Source organism: Triplophysa rosa, linkage group LG2, assembly GCF_024868665.1.
Source record: "Triplophysa rosa linkage group LG2, Trosa_1v2, whole genome shotgun sequence".
In the NCBI taxonomy this organism is placed as follows: Eukaryota; Metazoa; Chordata; class Actinopteri; order Cypriniformes; family Nemacheilidae; genus Triplophysa; species Triplophysa rosa.
The window spans coordinates 4,082,735-4,109,681 of NC_079891.1; the positions used below are offsets into that span (position 1 = coordinate 4,082,735).

At 37.4% G+C, this 26,947-nt stretch overlaps 1 protein-coding gene across 2 annotated transcripts; it reads left to right on the forward strand.

The window, feature by feature from the left end:
• The first annotated feature begins 470 nt into the window (after positions 1–470).
• kntc1 (kinetochore associated 1) lies at positions 471–26,070 on the forward strand. 2 transcript variants are annotated; one of them, XM_057328674.1, is made up of 61 exons: positions 471–708; positions 2,611–2,731; positions 2,829–2,944; positions 3,032–3,113; positions 3,205–3,282; positions 3,375–3,409; positions 3,522–3,632; positions 3,742–3,835; positions 3,933–3,985; positions 4,537–4,649; positions 4,739–4,787; positions 5,023–5,127; positions 5,411–5,454; positions 5,536–5,601; positions 6,016–6,091; positions 6,173–6,295; positions 6,375–6,541; positions 6,646–6,757; positions 7,823–7,966; positions 8,095–8,151; positions 8,274–8,345; positions 8,453–8,572; positions 9,414–9,557; positions 10,158–10,253; positions 10,755–10,858; positions 10,979–11,081; positions 11,172–11,306; positions 12,582–12,701; positions 12,787–12,859; positions 13,291–13,358; positions 13,445–13,773; positions 13,865–14,037; positions 14,119–14,216; positions 14,293–14,434; positions 14,559–14,615; positions 14,694–14,857; positions 15,786–15,890; positions 16,874–17,002; positions 17,205–17,321; positions 17,413–17,522; positions 17,630–17,861; positions 18,038–18,127; positions 18,308–18,476; positions 18,565–18,623; positions 18,792–19,008; positions 19,272–19,345; positions 19,571–19,781; positions 19,861–19,973; positions 20,199–20,254; positions 20,333–20,411; positions 20,545–20,669; positions 21,240–21,375; positions 23,670–23,765; positions 23,899–23,955; positions 24,037–24,091; positions 24,519–24,582; positions 24,706–24,835; positions 25,082–25,171; positions 25,244–25,398; positions 25,660–25,741; positions 25,842–26,070. In XM_057328674.1, exons 1-61 carry the CDS (start codon positions 577–579, stop codon positions 25,884–25,886), a joined length of 6,672 nt encoding a protein of 2,223 aa, XP_057184657.1. In that variant the 5' UTR covers positions 471–576; the 3' UTR covers positions 25,887–26,070. The 2 variants fall into 2 exon arrangements, with proteins under 2 accessions (XP_057184657.1, XP_057184666.1); XM_057328683.1 differs by having other exon boundaries at positions 5,539–5,601.
• The last annotated feature ends 877 nt before the right edge of the window (positions 26,071–26,947 follow it).

Genomic DNA, 26,947 nt, shown 5'->3' on the forward strand with positions numbered 1-26,947 from the left:
TTGCTTTTCATTAGTGTAGTTATAACGCTTGCTATTATCGTGACTAAAATACAAATTTTCTGTAAACAGCATGGTGCGAACGCAACTGACAGTGCAGTGATGCGCATAGTCGAACCAGTTTTTAAATCGTTAAACTATTACCCCTTGTCACTGTTATTTCTTAACTTCATATGTTTTGTGTGAACAGTATGGGAATAAGGAGAGGAATATTTAAAAGTGTTTGCAAAAACGTTTTCATTTTTAATACACTGTTAATGTGCGCTGCGCAGACAGATCGACAAATGACATAGAGTACCGCGAGAGCGATTTAACAGAATGCCTAGTAGCGCGCTCTCGCGATACAAATGTCATACGACGATCAGTCTGCGCAGCCAGCTGCACAGCCGCATGAAGTTGATTTCCTTTACGTGCTCACGCATCAGGAAACGTACTCACGCTACTGCCGGAAGTAGATTAATCTCGGCGCCAAATTTCAGTTGTGTTTTCCGCTTGTCACTTGTGTGTACATGTCAATTTTTATCACGGAGAGTTTCTGTCATTTTGGTGTCACCGACGCCAAATTATCGCCCGTCGAGGATGTGGAATAATGTTGAACTTTTGCCAAATGAAGACACGAACACAGTCCGTCTGTACAGCGATGCTGAACAAGAGTCTGCAAATGCTCTCTATCAAGTGGACACCCTTGTAAAAATCTCATCCTCTGAAAAGGTAAACAAATAAAGTACAACTAAAGAGAAAAGGCACGCCGTGGCTCTTTTCGCAGTTTGTGTTTGACTTGAAAAACTGTTTGTTGCTAACTGCACTGACATTAATGTACCATGATTTTACATTATTTTATTTTGGACATGTAACGTTAACGTTATATCAAGGCAGTACTACCATGGTGCTACCACGTAACGGTCGTACACTAATGTTGAATGTTTCGGTAAGTTACCGTGTTCACTATACGACAGTAGCACGATATTTTTGAACAACATGAACACTGATTTTGAATTTGAACATCAAATAAGATTTATTTGCAAAACAATTTCGATTTTCAGTACCATTTTCTTCTTGGACACACAACATTCAAGGATTGATTGAACCTCCTTTATGTAAGATAATAAAAATTGGCACAAAAAAAACATTTTGACATAAAATTAAAATTAAGAAACATATTAGGAAAGCTAAATTCCGACAGAGAATTTCCTAAAGTAGTAAAAATGACAAAATAATGTCACACAATAATGTGTTCAGCTCAAATGACAGGATTAAACAGATGTCATATCATTTTTTATTTTTTTTATTACGCGGCTCGTTGGAATGCTTGATTCTGATTGGCCAGTCGCGACATTTGCAGGTTCGTTATTATTCCCAGATAACAAAGACAGTTTTTTTTACCAATTAAATATAAATATATCTTTTAATAACATATATGGCATTATATTTACAAATGATTAAACCTAATTGCCTGTTCGTGACATTTGAAAATCGTTTCTTACCTTAACACCGAAAGTAAACTTTTTAGAAAGTAATCTTTTCCTCACGGAAGGTTTGCATTCGGTAAAAATTAGCTAAAAAATATTTCAAATTCACATTTCATGTCCAGTTTTTTTCTCATGTGGCAAGTAGCCGTGTAATAAGCCCCGACAGTGTGATCAGCAGTGTTGGGTGTAACTAGTTACTAAGTAATTAGTTACTGTAATTTAATTACTTTTCCCTTGAAAAAGTAAAGTAAGGGATTACTCTTATTTTTTCTGTAATTTAATTACAGTTACTTCTGATGTAATTAAACTAAATACTTTGTGTAATATATGTGTGTGCAGAAGAGGAATTGACATCAAAATTCAAAGTAAAATCCGTGCTTTAATGTATAATTCTCACATTTGTAATTAATAATAATACTTATGTAGTTTTATATTATTTATTTGAATGAATTAAAAGAGCCGTTTCATGCCTATCTTTGAATCACTTAACTAATCAAGGTTGATGTAGGATATAGAAAGTAATTAGTAATAAGTAATTAAATACTTTTTGAAGAGAGTAACTTGTACAGTAATTTAATTACATTATCGAATATGTAATTAGTAACTAGTAATTAATTACTTTTTCAGAGTAACTTACCCAACACTGGTGATAAGGACCCTTCGCGTCGGGTCCTGATCACACTGTCGGGGCTTATTTCGCGATAACAACCGGCTGCTTGTACATTATCCCTTACTTATATCACACTGTAGACCATTTAGCAATTTTTGCAATGTAAACAACACTGGTCAAGGAACACTTCCTGTTTATTTTTTATTTCATATAGGCTATACGATTAAGTCTTATTTAATAGATTAAATTAAAGATTATTTATCTCTTGCCACTATACATCATACACCCACACAATATTACTTTTTGTCTAAGTGTTTTAAAGCATGTTTTTATTTTTGCACGCAATCAATAATAATGCCGTTGTAAATTTCACATCCAAATGTTCTTAGATGAATGGTTTAGTTTAAATGTGTGGTGGTATGTATTTAATATTTGCATCGTGTTATCTCGTTTATTTTCCACATCGTTGCCTGAAAGTATTAAAGGTTAATAAAAGCATCGTAACAATAGCTACACTCTCTTTCTGTCTCGCAGGTGTTGTCTAATCCGAAGGTTTATGCCTCCAGTAATCCAAACTGCAGCATTGTTGTGGCAGACACGGCTGTGTTTCTCTTTGATCCTAGTTTTCAAACTGTTCTCATCCATCTGTGTTTTGGTAACACAAACTCTACATTCACAATTCACGTTATCATTAAACATAAAGAAAACCAGTATCTCATGTTGTTATCTTCCAAAACGTTTCTTGTATTCAGACACTTTGGTCGATGCAGTTACCGTTTGTCCCCAAGGACAGTTTCTGCTGATCGGAGAGAGAAATGGAAGACTGCACATCGTCTATGTCCCTCTGAAAAAGACTGTGCTGACCAAAGTAAGCACACATTTAATATAAATGGAATAATGGCTTATTTTGCTCCAATAACAAAGAACCTTGTTGTGTTGGGGAATTTTTGTTCAGACCCTCCAACAACAAAACTCTTCTGATGGTGATGAGACAACCTTCAAAAGCCTTATACTACATGTGACACCAAGTTCTGCTGGTGAGAGTGGAGAAATAAATCATTTTAAGCAGACAAATATGGTACACAGAGTGGTATTGTGATTATTAAAATCCTTTATTTATTGTTTTAGGATTGTATGATCTCTACCTTGTTGTTCACGATGGTTTCCTACACATATCCAATCTTGCTTTGGGAAAGATTCAAAAAGGTTTGAGTGAAATCCCAAATCAATTCTTTGAACTTGTATGTATATATTGTATTTTAAATGAAAATGATAAGAGTTGTGTTTGTCTTGTTTAGCAATTGAAGACATGAATCTGGGGGCATTAAATGAGGTTGGTTTTCAATTTGATCAAATTTCTCCAGATGGAGATTTCCAAATGTTCTTTCATCATAGCTGGTCATCATTTGCACGGTTGTCTCAGTAATCTTACCCATTGATTTTAGATCCAAGCTCACATAGCCATCAACTTCTACTCAACTAAAGAGATTCATGAAGATGGCTGCATCTCAGCAGGTCTGGTCTGCTTTGGAAGCACAGTTCACCTTCTGATCGGGGTAAGAATTGGTGGGGAAAAGAAAACAAACCTAACTTTTTTTAGGCCTGATGTTTACTGAATTGTTCAGATGTGCCATTACAAATGTTCTAAATGATTCTTTATGACAGGCTGATGGTTCAAGTGTTCTTTCACATTGGAGCATGAGTCATGGCCAGACATCACTGACTCTCACAAATCACCTGGATTCTGCTTTAATGTCAGGTGCTACATGTATTTTTACTATTTACGTTAAATAAATATATATGTTATCATCAGTGTAATTAACATTTCTCATTTTCTGTCTGTCGTTTTTCTCAAGGGGTGAAGAAGATTCATGTTGTAGATAATTTGATTTATGTTCTAAACAAAGAGGTACGAGCTTTAAAGATGGAAAACTGAGCATACAAATAATAAGGCTGTCAAACGATTAACAGCGATCCAGAATAAAATGTTGTGTTTACATAATATACTGTATGTCTGTGTACTGTGCATATTTTTTTTATTTTTATTAATAAATATGTGTATACTATATAATTTAAATTACTGGTAAAAATATAAATAAATACATGTAAATATTTCCTAAATATGTATACATGTATGTGTATGTATATGTGTTTATAAATACATAATGAATATGCACAGTACAGAGACACATATTATGTAAACACAAACTTTTATTCTGGATGTGATTAATCGTTTGATAGCCCTAACAAATACAAAAGCTGCTGTTTATAAACATTCATTTTTTATTAGTGTGTTACATGTCCTGCAGTGTGAAATTCCATACTCAATCCAAAATGTGTTTTTATTTCAGGTCTTTGTGTATACATTGTCAAAATTTGTGTTTATTGTTAAACAAGAGTGATTTTTTCTAAGACGATGTGGATTGTGCACAGCATCATATCTGTTTGTTTCATGTGAAGGGTATGCTCAGTTTATTGGACTTGCACTCGTTCATTGTGATGTGTTGTTGGCCGGATCAATACATTGTGGATCTTCTGCTTACATCAGACAGAAACTCCAAATCTTTTACAACGCAAGTATTTCATTCCTTGACAAAAACATTAAGCATTTTTTGTTATTAATTTACGTATTGTTAAAGGCAGTTTTTTTGTGGTTAAACAGGCAAAATGACACCCTTAAAATTCTGACTCTGGTGGTTGAAGAACACAAGGTGTGTATTTTATGTTTAATGTAGATTGTTGCATTGGGAGAATTGATTGTCACCTGAAGACTATTAGTACATAAAACATTCCAAACTGGATTTGACAAAAAGTATCTAACAAGCATCTTTAAGTGAATCCATATTACGCTAGCACTGGGTGAAGAACATATGCATAATGTGTTTACCCAATACCATAATTCATCATTTATGTTATTGACCTGTTGTCATTTGTATCCGTGTTCAGCCTTATTCTAGGAAGCTTGTGGTTCAGTCCTTGCCCTCTATGGAGATTTTCTACTCACTGAAAGTTTCTGCTGAGTCTTGGTTGATCCAGAAGGGGATCAGTATGGTAATTCTGGAACATTTATTGTGATTTTTAATATCAGTATTTTCTTTTGGTGCATTCATTGGGGAAAATATACGGCTAAAAACTTGTATACTTTGTATAATAAAAGGCCTATGTGTACTATAACAGCAATTTGTGTGGATGACAATACTTTACTAGTCTAATCTTTATAAAAACAATTCAATATTTCAAAAAAAAGAGAGAGGGAAAGTATAGCCAGAAGTCATAAAAAAGTTATGATGTAAAACTATTAAAGTTCAATTATAAATTAAACTCTTTTGCGTAGGACACAATGTATTTGCTGGAAAGGATTTTGCCTGACACAAAGAGGTGACTGACAGACATATTTATGATTCTTTGTAAATCATAATTTTGTACATTTTTAGATTGAATGATTTTTGTGTTTTGAAGCAGACATGGAGATCCGGTCTCTACTATTGTGATAAGATGCTTTACAGAAGCTTTACCAGAGAACAGGTACACTGAGCGGAATAAGTCATTGTTTATGAGTAACAATTAGGGCCTGTTAAACGCATCCAGAATAAACGTTTTTGTTTACATAAAATATGTCTGTGTACTGTTTGTCCATATTTATTTTGTATTTAGAAACACATACATGTATTTATATAAGAAAAATAAAATATAAAAATCAATAAATGTTTAAATATAATATAAATTAAATATATATATATATATATGCATGCATGCATGCCTATATTTCCTAAATGTATACATATTAAATACATGTATGTGTTTACGAATACAAAATAATTATGCACAGTACACAGACATATATTATGTAAACACAAACTTTTATTCTGGGTGCGATTAAAGGCGATTAATCGTCTAACAGCCCATATGACATGTATAAATATTTCTCTCTTTCTTTAGACTGAGTAGACTTCTTTACAAGCACAAGTTTGAAGAAGCAGAGAAATTTGCGAAAGCATTTGAACTTGACGTTGAGGTAAGACAACGAAAAAGAGGCCATATAAGACACCTGATGACATATGTGTGGTATTATGATGAGGTGTCTCGTTTCTGTCAGCTCGTGTATAAAGTGAAGATGAATGTTGTGCTGGAAAAACTCATTTTAGCGTCAGGCAGCGATTTAAGCCATGAGTGGGCCGAGCTCATTGAAGAGGCTAAAACCAACCTGATGAAGATTATGGTAATGCTGAAACCATATGACTTCTCCATGGGCTCATTTTGGCTTTTAATGATGTTAAGTTTTCACGTATTTCTTACAGGACGAGCAGTTTGTGGTGCAGTACTGCCTCACTGCTTCCTGGCCAACAATTAGCATAGCTGAAGAGATGTTGAATTATGTCTCCAATCGCTTCCCATGCTCCCAGGTCCAGATCGCCATGGCAAAACTTGCCACCTTCTCCAGCATGTATGGACCCAACAGCTTTGAGTATGTACCTCATATATCATTGCAAGCTGAACATTGTTATTGTATTTTAGTTAATACAAGTAATTGTATTATCTGTATTCCAGTGAATCTTTTTTTGTGCGCAGGGGAGTGTCATGGATTGAGTTTTTGAACAGCAACGATTATCTGAAAGACATCCTTAATCTTCTGAGGGATGGAAATCTTAGCGGAGCGCAGTACTTATGGCTACGACATGAGGTGAAACTTTTATTACAATTCATGCCATTGGTTGTTTGTTTGTCTTGCCTGTTTTCAAAATACATTTATATGATAATCACATACTGTTCCCAGGTGGCAAATATGCGTCATGTCTTTGATGGTTTAATAAAGATTTTATTCCTCGAATCTTCCATTTTATGAATGTAGTTATGCTTCCAAGCCATGTGAACTGGAGGCCGATCAAACAAGAGATCTCTGCTTGATGCCCCATGAATTAGAAACTTTTAAGCTTATGTTTTTAACACAAAATGTGGGAGTGCTGTATGCCGCATCATATGTGTTTTAAAGGAGTAGTTCAGCTTCAAAATGAAAATTCTGTCATCGTTTACATGCTCTCTTGTCATTTCAAACCTGTATGACTTTCTTTCTTCTGCAGAACACAAGAGAAGATATTTTGAAAAATGTTGGTAACAGAACAGCACAGCCCCCCATTCACTTCTATTGTAACCAAAGCAAGTGATTAGGGGGCTGTTAACAACATTCTTCAAAATATCTTCTTTTGTGTTCTCTGGAAGAAAGAAAGTCATACAGGTTTGAAATGGCAAGAGGGCGTGAAAACCAGTGGTTCTCAAACTTTTTCATTGTAAGGCCCCCTTTGTGTAGGGTGCATCACGTTGTGGTCCCCCAAATAAGTACTTATAATCCTATACTTGAACCAAAAACATATTCAGTTTTACAATGTTGGAACATCAATTCTTTTGGTTGGTGGTCTTATTTTTCTGATGTTTGTTGCATAAAATGTATGATAAATTTCTATATTTCATAAAATGCCACAAAATCTGTGGCCCCCTGGATCAATCTTGGGGCCCCCCCAAGGGGCCAAGGCCCCCAGTTTGAGAACTACTGGTGTAAACGATGACAGAATGTTCATTTTGAAGGTGAACTACATTAAATGGCAAAGCCGTTCAAACTTTTCTACTGTCTTGTCATCATACTGCTAAATCCTATTCAATTTTTAGTACTTTTTGATGAAGTGTTGTATGTATTAAGTCACTTTTGAGACTTAATTGTTAATATAAGTTAAGTGGTTGTTTTCTCTCGCAGGGAGAGTTTGCCAGTGATTTCGATGAGACCTCTCTGAATGCTCTGTTGGGCTCAATGCCATCGGACGTCCCATCACACGACCTCAGTCTGTGGTTTAAGGGTGTGGTCGTCCCATTCGTGAGGAGAGTTTTGCCCACAGGACAGGTTTGAGGCTTTTCAGAACACAAATATACAGTAGATATTGTTTGTATTGAAGACATTAGTTTTGTGACTTTAATTCACAGCACCAGCACATTTTTATACATCTCAGTTTGTATTTTTTATCAACATAGAAAATTCTTGCTAGATGGTTGGAGCAGCGTGCCAGGAATCTAGAGTTAACAGAAAAGGTATGAATCCTTATTACCTGTTTCTCCATTCCCTACAAAACACCCACATTGTGCCAAAACCAGCAAGCTATTGGTTTGACTGAAGAATATATTTTTCAGTAAGATTTTACTTATTTTCTCAGAATGACTGGCCTCATAATGGCCTCGCTTTGGCTGAACTGGGCTTACCTTCCCTGTGGAGCTCCATGGGTTTGGTAAATATCAAGTTTGCCCCCATTTCACACGTGTTGGTGACTTTTGATATTCTGTGTGTTAATTCGACTTATATCAGCCTGCATTTCTCTTTAAATGTGAATGACAGGTTGATAAATGTGGGACAGAAGACGTGCAAAATCTTCAGGCACTGGTGACAAATCTCCGTCAGCTATGTGACCTCTACACCAAATATAACTGCCATCTTTCACTGTCTGACTATGAGAGGGTGAGTACAAACATTTACACACGTTAGTCAAAGAGTATCGCAGAGATGGAGATTTTTTGTATGCAAGACCCAGAAGCGAGTTAGCATTTTAGCACTTCCGGTTCCAGCGCCCCAAAGTTTTTTTGAGTGGGGTTTTTGGTCAAATGCCTCATATAAGGTGTGTGGTTAACAAAAGCTCTAAATGTTTTCACTTTTTATTCTATGACATAAAACATACAAACCCGCTCGTGATTTTTAAAGCTTTATCGTGTCTTAAAAACTGCATTTGCTAACATGTTGCTAAAGACGATTACGTCCTTTGGCGGGGACATTAAACGTCATCAAACATAAAAATCTCACTAATAATGCAACATGGACACAAATCTCTAAAAACGCTGATGAATATTCATTAACTGAGTAATTACTTATACCAGGGAACACGTGTTTAATAAAATTTGAAAAAGTTGTCGGTGACATTGATATCGAGTGACTGTAGTGTAGTCTGTTTATAGCCTCATGTTAGCTTTTTACTTCTACTTTTTACTACATCTATTGTATTTATGCTTCAAAAATAGCAAATAATGTGTTAATCTGTAAAAATTTTCTTGATAGACAAAACATATAAGTATCATAAACTTTTGTTAAACACAGATCTTACTTTTTGCGATCTTCCAAAATTCTATGGGAAAAATGCATAGGCTTTCGGTCGAGGGAACCTTCCGGGTTGGCCTACAAACAACATCTCTGCGTTACTCTTTAGCTAGACAGATACACAAATCTAACCTATTTATTTTAATGCTGAACACCATAAGGAAAACTTTTCACAACACAATTGTGAAGTGATTTGTGTTTTTGTTTGTAGGGAAGCACACGCAGTATGGCCTTTCTGATGCTGGATAAGGTTCAGGCTCCAGAACTCATTCCTGCTGTGATCAAGAGCAGCGTTCGGCCCTACGCTCTGGAGAACAGACTGGACCTGGATCAGACCCTCCTGCACTACATCAAGGTCTCGCATGTTTTCCTCTGCTTTGTTTAGCCTCAGCAGTTTATTCTTTGATTTTGAATGTATTGGTCAAAATCCAGCTGTTGTTTACTTACCTTCATGATGTTTCTATGTATTCATTATTCATGTTTTAGAATTAGAATTTTAAAGTTTTACTTAATTAATATTGCATATAGGAATTTATAGTCTGTTTAATATTTGACCTGTATTTCTCTTTCCTTTATCTTAAATGTGTGCTTTCACTGTGTGTGTGTGCGTGTGTGTCTGTGTGTGTGCGTGCTTTTGTGTGCGTGTGCGTGTGTGTGCTTGTATACATGGTTTATGAGGACACAAATCTGTGTAATGACATGTGTATAACAACGTAAACATGGTTTGTGTGTGTGTGTGTGTGTGTGTGCGCGTGCGTTCGTTCCTGCATGCGTGCGTGTGGGTATGTGTCTGTCTTCTGTGTTTTCACCTTTTCTTGTTTTTACAGTTATAACTTTAATTGTTTTTAGTCAATATGTCTCATGTACAGCTGCTTTGTAACAATGAAAATTGTAAAAAAGCGCTATTTAAATAAAGTTGAGTTTGTATGTTTTTTTGTGTGTGTCTATCCTGCAGGATTTGCTGGAGTGCTGTAGCTCTCAGATCACTTCTCTCTTCACTGAATGGGAGGCAAAAGCCGTCTCGGTGTTGAACTGCATGACGGACACCAATGTGAGATCCGTTCATACATACATGGATTACCATGAAATTACCAAAACGTCTTTTTTGTTAAATGCACAAATGTGCTGTTTAGCGTTCCTTCTTACCAAAAACACTGGTAAAGTCTGTTATGTCATTCTGCAGAAGTTCCTCCAAATGGCAGCCGCCTTTGGTGTTTTGTTTGAAAACATGGCGGGGTATGACTTTGTATCCCAATGTTTACATTAATGACCTTTTGTATTTAAACTGAACTCAAAGACTTCAAACTGACCTACTGAACTTTTCTTTGACTTCCGTTAACACCCGTGTCATCCACATCACTGTTACGATTGGCTTAAAGCGATTCATACATTAGCACGTTGTGAAGTTTTTTGATTTATTGTGAATTTACTTTTGTAACAATATTTGTTTCACGTTTTAATTTGTTTATGTCTTTGCATACCAGAGAATATTTAATTGGGGGAAACTTCAACAAGCTCAACAAGTGAAAGTTTGTTGTTCACCATTTTTCAGAAGGTGATGGATGCTGTGATTGAGATCATGTATAAGGCGGTGGTGCCTTGGAGCGACACCATCGAGGAACTCGTTCAACAGCACTTGGAGAAGGAGCATCCAAAGTAAGACCTTCAGGCGACATGCAAATATTTATAAACACAACAAAACTCTTTACAGTTGCATGATTTGATTCTGGATGTAAGAGGAACACAATACAGATGTAATTTATAAACTATATTCAGACAGGAGCTGCTGCGAGAGGGTTATAGACTGATGGAAATAAAGAAGCTTCTCAGATGCTATGGCATCCGCAGCTTAGCCCTGTCCAACTCTCGTGAGATCATGGTGAGTTTGAGTCATTCTGTACGGTTTTGACTGCAGGTCTTTGTGTCAACTGTTGTGATAGCTGACATCAGTGTTGTTTGTTTCGGCTAGATGCTTGTGAGGCATATTCTGAAGCAGGATCTGCCCAGCTCCCTCCAGGACTCTCTGAAGTTAGCAGAAGCCTACAAACTTCACCAGGCCAAGATCTATCATCTTCACTGTATTCAGCTTATACAGCATAACAAGGTAAACTCAGAAACACTGAACTGAATTTACCTGCATGAGGTATTTCTTTCTGAAGATATGACAGTAGTGAAATTCATTAGATTTTCTTTCTGAAAAATTCTGAAAAATGTGTACAGTGAAATAAAGAATAGGTCAGCTTGACAAAATGTTAGATAACACTTTATGGGATAAAGGATTATTAAAAAAAGATTTACACATATTTTGTAATGATCTGCCCGCTGCTACAAGATCAGCAGATTCTGTAGCCATCTTTAAGAATCGGCTGAAAACACATCTCTTCCGTTAGCACCTGACCGATCAGATCTGACTATTCTCTTTTCTACACTTTTCAAAAAAAACCTTAGCTCTGTATACTGTGGTAGGCTATATGAGACCAGTTTTACTGCGCTTATGCTTTTTGTTGTCCTAATGTTGTTCCAATTGCTTCCATTGTTTACCTCATTTGTATACCTCATTTGGATAAAAGCGTCTGCTAAAGGACTAAATGTAAATTTTCACTAGGGATGTAACGATTCACTGTGAGTCAGTTGTAAATATTGACGATTCAAGTCGGGCATAAATGAATTGCAATACATGGTTTGAACAGCAGGGGCTGTTTGGAAAATGTGGATATGCTGATATTTCTTAAGTGTAAAAAAAATCCAAGAAAAGCACAGACAAAATCTTTGTTTATATTAAAGAGTCTTTTGTGTGGTTTTTTTTGTTTGATTTATTTTTTATTTAATTTGAAATTTGTTTTAAAATCGCAGTTTAGTTTTGTTATAGTATTGTATATAGTATAGTGTATTGTGACTCGCATGGCGTCGTGAGCTGAGTGAATCGTTACATCCCTAATTTTCACCATTTTTTACGATAAATTGTACACTTAGGCCCGATTCACATTTCGCGTCTTTTCCGCGCGCTTATTCGTTATTTTAAATGCAGACGCGAGGTGCGGCACGCACATTTTTCTAGGCGCGTCGGCGCCACATCGAGATGGAAATAGTTCAACTTTTCGGAGTGCCACGCATGCACCGCTAGTCATTGGAAGAGAGAAAGAGGCACGGCTCACTTTTTCCGCACGGTTTTAGATGCGAAATGTGAATCGGACCTAAGAATGTTTCAAAATCTAGGTAACCCAATCTAGGTTAAAGTAGTCATGGCATGCTACCACTTTTCACTACATGGGCACAAGGAATGTTTATTTGTAAACTACCATTCACAAACATATTTATTGAAATAGTTTGAATGAACTGTACTGAAAGATTTGTTATTTGTTGAATGTGTTGTTTGCAGAGAGAGAAGTGCATCGAGCTGTTGAAGAATCTGCCTCATTCAGATGCTGAATATGTGATCGAGCGCATGGCCTGCTGGGCAAGACTTGAGCTTCAGGACAAACGACACATTTCTAAAGAGGTCAGACCGTGTGTGAGAAAGTGAGATTAACGGAGTTTCATTCATAAACACAGCACATGTACGTAAATGTACTTTTCTTAAACAGCACAAGCAGCTGCAGATGCTCACATCACAGATTATGGTTGAAGCTTTGAAGTACCTGCAGAGAATTCAGACAGGTGAGTACATCACGCATCAGTGATGCTGCAGAAGAGCATGTCAGTACAGATGATCTATTTGTCCTTATTTAGCAAAAAAATGCCTTAAAGATACAATCCGTAAGGTTTTTTTGTTGTTGATAGAAAAAGACACAAATCAGTCATTGACTATGTATGCAAAAAGCTTAAAATAATGACTTATAATTTAAGATGTCGGGTTTCACAAGGCATGTCAGCTTAACATCATTTAACTTTGATCTGTTTAAATATAAGCTAATAAAGTAACCTGCAATTTAATCTTTTAAAGAGAGATGGCGATAGAGAGGAAGTTACTATTGCAAATTTAATGTATTTGTCTGTAAGCACCCAGTAAACTGTGATTTTTTTCTTTTCGGTTGAATTAATCCTTTAATAGTAAGTTATTCTTGACTATCGAACTTTGCAACGTGTAGATGATGCCTTCAAGAGAACAGAGTGCGAGAACAATACGAAGATGTTCGCAGCCATTGCTCATCTACAGGTGTCCATATTTTCTCTTTTGTAAAACTATCACACAAAACGAATGTGTTAAATGATAGGGAAAACTGGAAATATTTCAAATTTCAGGAGGACTTCGACATCTTCCTGACTCCGGCAGAGTACGACGATCCAGTAGTGAGACACAAGTTTAGCCAGCAGCTCATCACGGCATACGAGAACACGCAGGCTTGGCGACGTTCTGGAAAACAACACCCTGACAAGGTGTCCACCAACCGAGTCGATGACGATACCACCATAGCCAATGATCCAGATGGCAAAACAAAATCTCTCTCCACTGAAGCCGGCCTCCACCGGCTGGCCAGACAGCTGCAGAAGACCGAGCAGGAGCTGTGGGCCAACTTGGCGCTGAGGGCTTTGGATGCTGGAGATGTGGAGAAAGCGCTAAAGATCCTCGGGTACGAGTTTTTTAAGATATTAATAGTAATACATTTGTGTTCTGTTGACGGTAACATTAAATATCATCTCTCTCGCTCTCAACATTTAAAGTGAACTGTACCAGCATCACCCAAGCTCCAGCACGGGAAAAGTCCTGTTTAACACCGCCCAGCGACTCTGCCAAATGCTGGAGGAGAACGTGCCCATGGTTCTGCCCGAGAAAGTGAATCTCCCTGCCGTCGTTAACAGGCTGGCGTGCCAGGCCATCACCATCTGCCACAGCGGTGCGGCAACGATCTCATATTGTTTTTTACAGGAAATAGATCACTCATCTCAAAAGGAATAAATGTGTGTGTCTTTCACAGACCTTCTGCTTGACTGTCTGGAGTTGTGCAAAAGCACCAGAAGCGCCGCAGATGTGTACAGACAGTGTCAGATTGAAGATTTTGGATTTTTCGCTAAGGTCAGTTTCCTGGTCAGAATATTTGCCCGTGTATTACACGAACATTCAAGCGTTTAAAGTTCGATTTTGTGATCAGGAATCCGCTTCGAGTGGTGAGGAGGATGCATACACCGAGTCCAGTTTACAAGACGTGTTTAATGAAGACGGTATTGTGCTGGATCCAGTGTCAGTGCTGCCGCTTCAGTATAAAATCACCACCAATCTGTTGCCTCTGTCAGGTGGGAATATGGGAATGTGTTCAGTGGTTCTTATGAACTATTCCGTATTGTATTGAATTGTTCTCATTGTGCTTTAACCGTGCTTTTTTTACTTTTACTCATAAAACATTGTCCTTAATTCCAGATTCGAGGCTTTATCCTTTCGACTGTTCGTGTCTGTCATACTGCACTCTCAAAGCAGGTAAGAGTCTCGACCTCCCGCTGATAGAAACGTATAAATTTGTCTAATACAAAATTCTGTAACTGTCTCTTTATTCAGGTAGTGATTTGGTCAGTCCTTTGCTAAATCCCATGGCCTCTATGTTACAAACACTCCAGGAGTGCAGTCAGCTGGAACTGGCTCTGAGACTTCTGATGGAGTCTTACGGCAGTATATTACTGCACTTTGTCTCCAACAACATGGACCTCTCTCTGAGCATGAAAGTAAGACAGTAGAGGTTGTATTTGTCAAAGACAAATGTATATTTCTTGTCAAATGTTTTTTGAAAAGCTTATTTTTCCTCTAACAGCCAACAGGCTTTAGATTACTTCCACATCCCCACATAAACAAAGATTGCTATTTGTTATTGCTAGGTGGTATTTACTGTTGTGTTTTATTAAAGAGTAGATATTCCTTGATTTTTAAGGTCCTATTTTGGTTTATGGAGTGTCCAACAACAAGTTTACGTACATAGAAGGTGTAAAAGCACTATTATTTTGTTATAATAGGCAGTTTTTCTTACCTTACTTCTTGACTGACTCTCAAATGATTCGTTCGGCGAATCATCCGTCTAATCCCCACCTTTCCGCCAGCCTACTCTGATCTGATTGGTCAGATGGTCTAGTCTGCTGTGATTGGTCTACCGCAAATGAGGCTCACGAGCTACAGTGTTTGGGGGAGAAGAGTGAAGTTTTCGCGGGCAGTCCTAGCAAAACGTAGGCGGGGACTATATGTAGTGACGTAAATCCGCAGCGGTTCGAGAATAGGACTAGGGCACGACTCGTTTGCGTGATTCAGAGTCGACTCCCTTTCTTCCAAGCCAATAACTATGTTATTCATTCACCTTCGGCTTTACTATTTGGCAGACTGCTTACTTTAAAACACGGCAACATTACACACTGCATGAAATGTCATTGACATAATTTCGTAATATGTACTCTTTAAACAAGAAATATGAGACCACCCTCTTATCATCAATATTCGGAAGAAAGAGGCTTTGAGTGCTTAAGTTTATTTTGTCAGATCCTGCTTTTTCGCTGGCCTTAAAGTAGACATCATCAAGCTCCGAAACTGATACCTTTCAATGTGTTTATATGAATATAAATGCATTTAATGATGAATTTTTTGCATGTTTGTTTCTATCATTCGCAGCTGCACTCCAGCAACCGCTTGGCCAGAGACAAACAGACTCTTGACCAAATCGAGAAAACGGCTCTTACGTCTGTCACTTTGGTCGTGTTCTCATTGTTACAGAAGGTACAGGATTTTTTTATCAAATCAGGCGTGCAACTTACATCAGCTGGGTTCATTCTTATAGTTTGATATAAACCATGCATAACGATGAAGCGCCTAATGAAGTTACCGGCCGAATGCTGACTAAAGGATTAGGAGCTAACAAGTACAATACAAGTATAGTTTTGAAAAAAAGTTTTAAGAGAATAGTGGAATCCACACCACAACTATAATGATAACTAGACAGAAAACAGTATCAACAGGGTTGCCAGATCTTTATAGCAAAACTAGTCCAATGGCCAATCACTGCTAACTCACTGTATCACTGTATAGATCATAAACACGGTCTCACCTTGCTGATTAATAAAATCCTTCCATTTTTAACCCACGGGATAAAAAAACAACCCGCTGCAGCAGTTTAAAAAATCTCCCAATTCTGCAGGAAAAGCAAAGACTTGGCAACCCCGGAGCAGTATTTTCCCCCGATGAACGATTAAACAGCCCATCAAAATCCATTCAAATGTAAAGGGCTCACACATTTAAAGTTTGAAACTATTTTGCTTGTGCTTAGAAAATACGGTTTATGGGTTCTAATATAGTTATTGTTATAGTTATGTCCTTTAAAGTTACCAAAAATTGAGAAAAACTAATCAACCTCACTAATAAACTAGCATGTCGGTGGATGACTAACATGTCACTACATTGAGTAATTCAGTTCACCCCAAAATGAAAACACAAAGGAAGATATTTGGAAGAATGTCAGTAACAAACCAGATCTCCTCCCCCATTGACTCCAATAGTATTTATTTTCTCTACTATGGCAGTAAAGGGAGGATGAGATCTGTTTGGTTTCTGACATTCTTCCAACATTCTTCCTTTGTGTTAAGCTGAACAAAGACATTTATACAGGTTTGGAACAACCTGAGAGTGCGTAAATGATGACAGAATTAAAATTTTGGGGTGAACTATCCCTTTAACCTGATGTACTGATGTGAGTTGTGTTACAGGTGCTCAACTGGAGGGTGGTCGACTCGGACTTGGCCATTGGACTTTGTACCATTTTGTCCAAAGCGGCAGTCGTGGATATTTTATGGAAGATGATCAGCAGCGCCTGGCAAAATTATGCCAAGATTAAGGTCAGAATAAAGTTTGGTTTGTCACACAGGTGAACTAGTTGATGCGTAGCCCTATGTGACGTTTGACCCCGATTCCTTTCTAAATACACACTCCCAGTTATACTTGCATGTTATTCTGAAGAAAAAACGAGGTTAATCTTCCACTCAAAAATCTTGTTCGTTCATTCATGAATTTATCGCTGACTGTTTTGGCCTCCTGTAGGCTGTTGCTATGGTGGGAGCCCATCTGAGTTTATTATATAAAGATGAAGAGGAGAGAAAAAAGTTTCTGTCCGTCATCACTGATGCTGAGTGGGGCATTCAGCTGGGCAGACTTGGGGTCAGTGTTAAGCTTACTACAACTTTGTCACGAATCCATCCAATAATCTTTTGATGATCATCTTTAAAGTTTGTTTGACGTTTGTTTTTAGGTTTCTATTCAGTCTGTGTTTGGGCAGTGCACAGAGACGAAGAGAAACTTGATTCCTACACTTGTAAAGAAGAAAAGCATGACACCGGACATTATACTGCAGTACTGCAGGCAAGTCCGACGGTTCTCCTCTCAACTCTTTTCTCTCTCCTTCTTTATGAAGTGTTTTTAAGGGACCGTGTCAGATAACTGTGTGTTTTTTACTTTCTGATATGCAGCGCGTTTGATCTGGACCAGGATTCTGCCATCAACCTCTACATCACAACACTACTGCTGCAGGACGACGCGTGTTATGAGACGGAGGAGGCCGGAGATCGCGACCCCAATGATGCCCAGCGGGGCTATAAACAACAAGGAAGTGATGACATGCTGGAGCGTGCCCTACAGATCGTTCCTCAGCTCAGCTCGACCAGAGACCTCGTGATCAGTCTCAACACAGCATTGACCAAGGTGTCCATGGCGTGTCTAAATCACTTTAACTCGAGTTATTTTTACCACTCTTTACAGGAAGTTAACTTTTTTAAACAATAGACCAGATGAATTCTTTTTTGTGTTGAAGGCTCTTAAGATGAGTGACTGATACGAGTTTGTAATAATGATAAATAATAGTGTGATCTGTTTTCTAGCTGAGTCCTTACAATTATGAGCGGATTGAGAGAGTGCTCAAAACCATTCAGATGGCGGAGGAGAGCACCACGCTGTTACCTCTCGGTCAGGTCAGTAAAAAACGGACACGTCGACAGAATACTGATTCTTGCATGAATGTTTGTGGGGTTTGTAGTATTGTCAGAATTGGGGTTAACGCGAGTTGTTTTCATCCCAGAGTTATTTCATTCGTTTTTAACTGCTTTTAAAACACAAGAATTTTGCCAACATCTTTCTGATTGATCATTTAGATGATGGGATTACTGCAACACTTGAAGTCCCACAGAAGAATCTCTCCCCCTGCCGACCTGGAGAGCTCTTACCTGTTGGAGAACTGTTTGGAACCCACGGCTCTGTCAAACACCCGCCTGCCCTTTCACCTGCTCTTCCAGACCAACCACGCCTTCTGGAAGATCGTTTGTGTGTATCTGCTTTGCACACTTCTGCTCATTACACCCCTCTTGGTTCATCTTCTCTCTATTTGTCTGATCTCATTGTTCATCCACAGCTCCAGAGCTCAGCGAAGAGACTTTACCCACCTTACTTCTCATCTGTAAACTCATGAAGGTAACGCACGCTCACTGACCTCTTTATACAGCACTATGTCATATATAGGATGTCACATACAGCATATTGAAAGTACAGTGACCAAATTAGACAAATTCATAAGGGGAATGTTATGCAAACGTAATGTTTTACAGTAATGTACAGTATTAGCGTTTGTTTTTTGCACAGGTTAATCTCGACAAGCTGTATGTTTTGGCTGTGAACCATGTGTTTAAGAAGAATCTGTTGCCTTTGGTGATGGAACAGTCCAAACGAATCCAGCACATGGATCCTTCCAGAGAAATGTCCACCGTCACCCAGAACATCTTTAGACACGTGCTGTGCATCCAGAATCTGGAACTGGCTGCTGCCACAGTCCATAAGATCGCTCAGGACCTTCCCGCGGGTGAGTCAGACTACGGACTTTTCATTCCGTTGATTTCCGTTTATGTGAATGCTACAGACCAGAAACCCAAACTTATGCCAACAAGTTTGGTAACCCTGCTGATTTATATCACATGAAGACGTGTGACCAATAGAAGACCTTTTAGAAAATCCAAGATGGCGGAAACACTGATAATAGCAAAATCACACTGTCCAGTTTTTAGAATAGAGTGTCAATGTCATGATGAGGTAGAATGTCATTTTTTGGTTTGTGTTTGATTTCAGGTGCGGAAAAAACAGTTTTCTTAAAGTTTAGCTTGGAGCTTGTTCACAAGTTGCTCAAGTCAGATACTCTGGAGGTATGTTGTTTGTTTTCCAAAACACTGTATTGAAAAGTATCAAATAGTGTTTTGCACGTGTCTCGTCTATGTTCTGTTAAAGCATTAAAGGAGGACATCCTATGTTATATTTTGAGTTATTATCTCATATGAGTCATATGTTGTGTGACTTTCTCGAGTGCTGTATTGAAGATGCTATTTGTATTTAATGTCTTGCACTTTGGTCTGTACCTTGTTTTTAATCAGGAGAATCTGAAGGAGCGTGGGGAGGCGCTCACCTCTAAACTACAGCTGCAGTACCAGCGCTCGGCCACAGAGAACGCCCTCCTGTCGTCTCAGCTCGGCTCCTCAGAGCTCCTGAAGCTCACGGGTCTGCCCGGCCGTCTCATTGTAGCTCTTTTTGAGCACGGCTCTGTGATCGAGCGCATGAAGAATCCTGCGGGCCAGACTTACCCTGGTGAGGACAAACCACTGAACTGTGCTAGTCAACAGTAGCATTTCAGGAATCATTTACATACAGTGTACACATGTGACAGATATTCACAGCGTGGCCAAAGAGATCGCTTCCATCAATGGTGTGGATCTTCTGAAGATCCGGAACGTTCTTTTGGAGAAGTGGCTGTGTAAAACCGGTCAGCCTAATGCGAAGGTAAGATCCGTTCTGACCCATCCTAAAACATCAGTTACGCTGCATGTCCAATGAGTCAGTTTGCAGATTTTTGGGGGGCACGTTGGTTAGCCTCGCCTTTAGCCTTCAAACTAATATTTTACCAGGGGCTTTATTTCCTCTGGGCTTTGGTTGAAGATGCATGCTTTGAAGACATCTGTATAGCAGTATTACTTAGCAAGGCATTAATGTATTCTTTTTCTGTAGGACATCAGTCATCCGGACTACGTCACTGATGTAAATGATGACCCTGACCTCATGAGGTATTCATTTATTAGGTATTCATTTTAAATATGCTTGTTGACTCGCCTCATGTCCTTCTCAACTGTTGTGTTCTGCAGGGTAGTGTATTTGTTGCAGATGCATCCCATGGATATAAGTGCCCGTTTGCTCAGTCCCATCCTGACGGCTCAGACATGGGTAAATACTCCAGGACCTTTTTTAATCTTCATGAACCATTTAACTGTTTATGGAAAGTGTCTGTGTAGCTGCTGCTGAGATCTATCGGCGGACTGTAAGAATGAAAGCACTGAATGTTTATTCTTGTGTTCAGCCGTTAGGAGGATCAGGACTGCGTTTGACCTTTGAGCATCACAGTCGGGCTCTGCTCTGTCTCACTCATTTAGCAGACACGGCGACATTGGAGGCACTTTCAAATCAACCCAGCAGCAAAATCAAGTGAGTGACACATAAGTACTCTTGCGTAAGTATTTTTGCATGTTTTTAAATGATAACATTATAGACGGATTCATAGGACGCACGCGCCTGGCCTGAAGTTAACATACGGTCTTTGTTTGTTGATCGGTCTGGCTAGTGGCTAACAATATAACTAATAATATTTTATTTCATTTACGTATATTATGAATTTATATTAGTATTTTATTGTATAATAATTGTATTATATGAACAGTTTGTTGAATTTTATTGTAAATAAATTTAATATCGTGTAACTTTAAGTTTAGCCAAGTAAAGGTTCTTCAACTGTTAACCCAAAAGAATACTGACTAGACATAATTTTAACTCGCTATCTAATGTCATTTACTTGTTATTTATTTAGCTTGTTATCAGAAATAATCTGCAGGGACTCTATTCTTTGCGGATGTGTACCGAGAAGTGTGCATGCGCAGTAACGTTTGTTTATGTTGTTGCTTTAAAACCATCTGTTAGTCTATAGACATTTCATGTGCAATAAATGACATTTTGATTTAATGAACATTGAAGTGTATCCTGTGCTTTTGTTTTGCACAGATATTATTTGAAGTGCTTTGTGTATCTTGGTCAGTTGGAGGCGCTCAACATTCCTTATACCCTGGAGATGTTCATGAGCAGCCCAAAGGAAGGCATGATCAAGGGTTTGTGGAAGAACCACAGCAGCGAACCTCAGGTACAGATTGCAACTTGAACCAAAAGTGACTTTTTGTTTCGATCGTTACAAAACTTTTTCAGATTCAGACACTCATTAGAGGTCGACTTCCAGAATCACTGTCACTTAGCGCTATAAAACAGTTTTTCATGCCAACTTCTGACTCAAACACTGGCATTAGACAAGAGGATCTGTTGAATCATTTGTAAAAATGTCATTATATAATATGTTTTTATATCTTTGTCTATTACCCAAAATTTTAGACAAAAGCCTTTTAATCTTCACATTTTAGTATCTTTTCAATTCTTGGATAACTGTTACTTATACCGTGTAATAAGACTTATTGTTACCTAACCTTTGCAAATATTGCAAGTGGTAAAATAACTATAATTAAAAAATACCACAAGCAAAATCATTTTTAGTGTTTCCAAATAAAAAGTTTTAGTAAAAATCATCAAAATTTGATCTGTTGTTGCTGATTTAAAACAGGATTATGTTGTATGTTTATGGCATTCCTAAAAAGAAGCACACAGAATAAAAAACTAATAGTATTTATTAAAAACAGTAAATATAATATTATAAAGAAATAACTTTTACACACACAGAGCTTTTCTTTCTTTTGCACAGTACTTTTTGCACATAGTTTTTTTCTGATGCACATAATTATTTTCTGTTGCACATTTTTTTTGCACATACAGTAATTCCTTTTTTTGCACAAGATTTTTTTTTATGCACCATTGTAGTTTTTTGTTGTTGCTAGTTTTTTTCTGATTTTGCACATTAAATAAGTTAGCTCATCCCTCATTTTGCTCCAAGTCGGGGGAAACCAGGACTGTTCGTAATGATGAGCTCCGGGTTCTTGCCTGACTGTTGACACAGATATTAAAAACAGATGAAACACAGTAACAGTCAAACAACCATCACATTCACATCTGAATGTCTTGAGAGGTATATACCTGAGTCCTGAACGTCCTCCTTTGTCCAACCTTCGGTGGACGAGGTTGGACAGGTCTGGATGGTGTAAAACCTTCCAGACGTGGAAGTGACACTGCAAACAAAGCAGATTATTTGCTGCTGGACCTTTAATTTCTTAAGAGGCTATAGAAACCTACAAGATTAACTAAAGTACTATGATATCAAACACAGTTGGGTTAAAGACTTCAATGTGTAATATTCACTCACCTCTGGAGGCATCCAGACCTGCAGGTGGAGGCCCGATAGTGACCACATGGGGGCGCCACAGCTCAAGCTGACGCTTTTGCTCATGGCGCCCCCTGTTGACTATTTTGGGAAGTGTCAACTGCAAAAGCACAATGATTACTGAATACGATTTCCTTCATATATCTTTCTCAATTGTATAAACAACGTAAGTTAGCTTTCATCACAGTTAAAAACTGTAGAAAAAGACGTTTATATTGTAATCTTTGGCCTCATAAAGAACCTTCACTAACAACTCAAATAAAGTTGTTTAACATGAATGTCATATTACATTATCCACAGTCATTTTCTTACCTTTAGCTCAGACTCTTTGCTTTTCCTCAGGTCCACCGGAGGCTTCCATTTGTCATCTCTCTTTGCTAAATGCAAATCAAAAAAGAGTTTCAATGTAATGTTTGATTAATAGTATGAATGTGAAGACATTATTTTAACAATTTTTTACATTTACAAAAACAGCTCCATAAATTAAAATCTCAATTTGTCACAACATCATTTATTTATTTCCTTTATTAGTTGCTTGGTCTCTTACATTTTCTCTTATTTTCCTCTGATTTAACCCGTGTCATAACACTGTGTAGTTTTCATCTTAAGTGTGATGAGCAGAACTGAACTAAACATAAGTAATATCAGTGAATAAATCATAAGTGATGTAGTTTAAAAATAGGCCGAAGACATTTGTGACAGCCTGAAGCTGTCTATGAGAATTTTAACATTGTTGATAATCGATAAATAATTCATACCTATTGGGAATTAGGTGTCATTATAAGATTTTTATATGAACATGTGAATATTTTATATTGAAAGGTGCTTATGAATGTAGTTTATGTAGTTTTTTTCTGGGTGGAAGGTATTATCAAGAAAAATAATATATAAATATAAATGTAAAACAAAGTTGAAGGTAATAATGAAGAATAACTATTGGGAAAAATTAGATGTCTTATAGAATTATACTATAAATGTTTGAAACGAGAGACATAATAAAGTATAAAAAAAGAAGCGGTCTCATTAATGAAGGTCGCTGGGTCTCAGAGGATCTGTGTTCATTCTTAGAAATAGGTTGACAGTAAAGGTTGTCATGTGTTGTGTCTTCTCTTCAGGCTGTGCGTCTTGTGGCAGATCTTTGTTTGGAGTATCAGGTTTATGATCTTCAGCTGTGGAACAGTGTCCTGCAAAAACTTCTGTCATTCAACATGGTACTGAAGTCAATAGATGAGTTTTGGTTCGGTCCACACAATGAAGTTATTTCTGGTCTACCACATTTTTCTATTTCTAATGTTCTCTGACAAGAATATTTTCATTTTAGATGTTTCCCTTTGTCTTTTATAGACGGGCTACTTGCAGAAGGTTCTTGAAGCTCTCATAGCAGTGCCCAGTCTTCTAGAGGTCATTTTCATTCTATTGTCTGTATTGTTAACATGAAATTTGTTAATAATTTTTATATTAAAACCGTGATTTTCCATGCAGGGGCAAGGTCTGTCCAGAACCTGGCGTAATGTCATTCAAGCCCCTTTCCTGACAGGTGAAACATGCTTTCATACACACACACACACACACACTAGTAAAAAGTGCAGGGTTGCTTACTCATTCTTCATATTTTTCAGCATTTTAGAATAACAGCAAACTCATCAAAGCTATTGAATAGCACAACTCTTGGGATTATGTTGTGAAGAAACATAAATCAAAGCTGTTTTTTAGTGTTCATCCTTTGCCTAGGATTGTTCAGAAATGTTCTCAGTTTCTTTACGTTGTATTGAAACAGTCGTACTTAAGGAGTTCCCGTTTATTCTGGACTCTAATTGGCTGCTTTACTTCATTATTCTGTACAAGTCATCCTTTTTTAAAAACTTTTTGAACAGTTTTTCAAACCTCTTTAAAAACAAGTTTTTACATACAGTATTTACTTGTATTTAACACTTATTTTGTTCGTCTGTATGTTTATTTGTCAGCCTCTCTTCCTCTCAGCCCTCAACAGCAAGACATCATGTATAAGACGTTTGCCCTCTTATTAAAGTAAGTCTCCTACTTTAGAAACGCAGTTAATCTGTCAATTAGTTTCCATGTATGTATCTGTAGTTATGGGTCTATAGATGTGCATTATTTCATTTTAAATTATTATTTTTCTTTTCTTTTGAGATGCCCGTTTTTGTTGACGCTGGATCTGGTTGCCATTGCCAAGCGGTTTTCTCAGTTTAATATGCAGGCCTTCTCTTTGGGCGTCCTTCTGCTCATACCTTGCGTCAGTAAAAAGAAACCGCACATTCAGGTAAGCATCACAGAGCTATTTTTAAAATTGTTTTTAAAATAGCACCAAAGATTTGGATTGTTCTTAAGTCCAGTTTTCAGGTACAGATTGCAGTTTTCATCTGTTAACATCTGAACGAGTCCTGGTTACGTGTGGCATTTGATATGCAACACAATGCATTTTTTATGACATTTTGCAAAACCATGCCAAAACTTAGAAATGTAACTTTTATTTGCTAAAACAGTTTTTGTTTGTTTGTTAAATCAGAGCTTTCTGTCGTCCTGTAACCCAACCCTCATTCTGGATCAAGTAGAAGAAACCATGACCACCGGAGAACTCGCCGGCATTCCTTCACAGGTCTCTACTTATAAACGCACTTCTTCTCAATACGCATTTAAAATGTCTTGAACTCATTTGTGTTTCCTGTAGATCAGAGACAACGTCTTTATGTTTCTTTGTGGAAATGGTCGTGCTCAGACTTTAATAAAGACCAAACACTTCACTCACCTGAAGAGGCATCTGATCACAAAGGCTAACAGTGATATAGTGGAGGATCTTCTGAACTGCCTCGTGCAGCAAAACAGGTCAGTCGAAGCTCATTATTAACAAGACATGAAAACAGTGACTTCAGCCCTGTATAACAGTTCAGCACATACATGAATGTGAGCTGTTTTCTTGGGAATTATGGGTGAATTTGGCTTTTCTGCGCTCTATAACCTTCTCAAATAATCCTTTTGAGCCACAGATTAATCACAAACACAGTTTATCGAATATCTCTCAGGATGTCACAGCAACTTTAATTAGAAAACATAGAGATTTAAACTGTAATGTACATGTGTTCTCAGTGAAGAGGAGGCAGTGTCTTTTGCTCAGGAATATTTGACATACAGAGAGCTGAAGGGAGGGGAAGCGTCTGATGCTGTCAGGGTAACAAACTCACTTTCAAATGCTCTTCATCGTCATTGATCTGTTTATTGTGTTTGTAGATAATGTACTAAAGGTTTCCATTGTAACTTTCTTCCTTTAGGAGTTTTTGGAGAAAACAATGGAATCCAGAGGCACAAAGAACTAAACAAAAGACTAAATATACTGTAATAAAGAAGCTTTCATTCTGTACAGAACTGCACTATGTTTGTTATCTGCTTGCAAGTTAACTATAGACCCAAATGCTAAAAATATGTTTGCGTTAACGTATTTTATCATATGTAATAAACTACTCTTTTGTATGTATGTACTACATGTTGTTATTTTTTATTATTTCATTCCAACACACACAACAAATTTGTTTTTCAAATGCTTGTTAAAAAAGATTCTCTAAAGAGAAACAAATCTTTTCATGTTTAAAGTGTTATGTTGTAGCTGATTATTCAAATTCTTGAAGATTAAATTAATATTCTCTTCTAAATGTTATGAATTCATAGATTATTAATGGTGAACGTCAAATTGGTGATGTTTATTAACATTTTCTATATACAAGAGCACAAGTTCATTGCATGTTCCTATCGGCCCTGATCATTAGTGTGAAAATAGCTTTTATTGGCCTATATGCATCTCTACTAAAACGACACACTGTTTTGTTTACAGGGTCTCAGATTAATATAACAGCCTTACTTGCTGCTTTTTTTTATAGCCTACATTGATTTTCAGTTAAGTAAGTTTTTGTAAAATATTATATTTTGATCCCAAACCACCAGGCCTTTCACAATGAAGATATCGCTGTGGAAGACTGGAAGATTGTAGCTATTCAGTTACCTGGTTCACAGGAAAAGGGCATTCTCTAGTTCATGACACCTTGAAAGGTGCGCTCTTTTTTATGCACATGCACCCATTTCAGTTCACATAGTATAAACCAGTAGTTCTCAAAATGGGGGCCCTAGAGATGGATCCAGGGGGCCACAGATTTTGTGGCGTTTTATGAAATATAGAAATTGATCATAGATTTTATGCAATCAAACATCAGAAAAATAAGACCACCAGACAAAAGAATTGATGTTTCAGCATTGTATAACCGAATATGTTTTTGTTTAAATAAAAATGTTACATTTAAGATTATAAGTCTTTATTTGGGGGACCGCAAAGCGATGCACTCTACACAAAGGGGGCCTTACAATGAAAAAGTTTGAGAACCACTGG

Coding starts and splice junctions, on each gene's coding strand:
- kntc1 (XM_057328674.1), top strand. CDS start 577: ATGTGGAATAATGTTGAACTTTTGCCAAATGAAGACACGAACACAGTC. Junction 3,114..3,204: donor TGTGACACCAAGTTCTGCTG/GTGAGAGTGGAG, acceptor TTATTGTTTTAG/GATTGTATGATCTCTACCTT. Junction 24,092..24,518: donor TCAAGCCCCTTTCCTGACAG/GTGAAACATGCT, acceptor TTTATTTGTCAG/CCTCTCTTCCTCTCAGCCCT.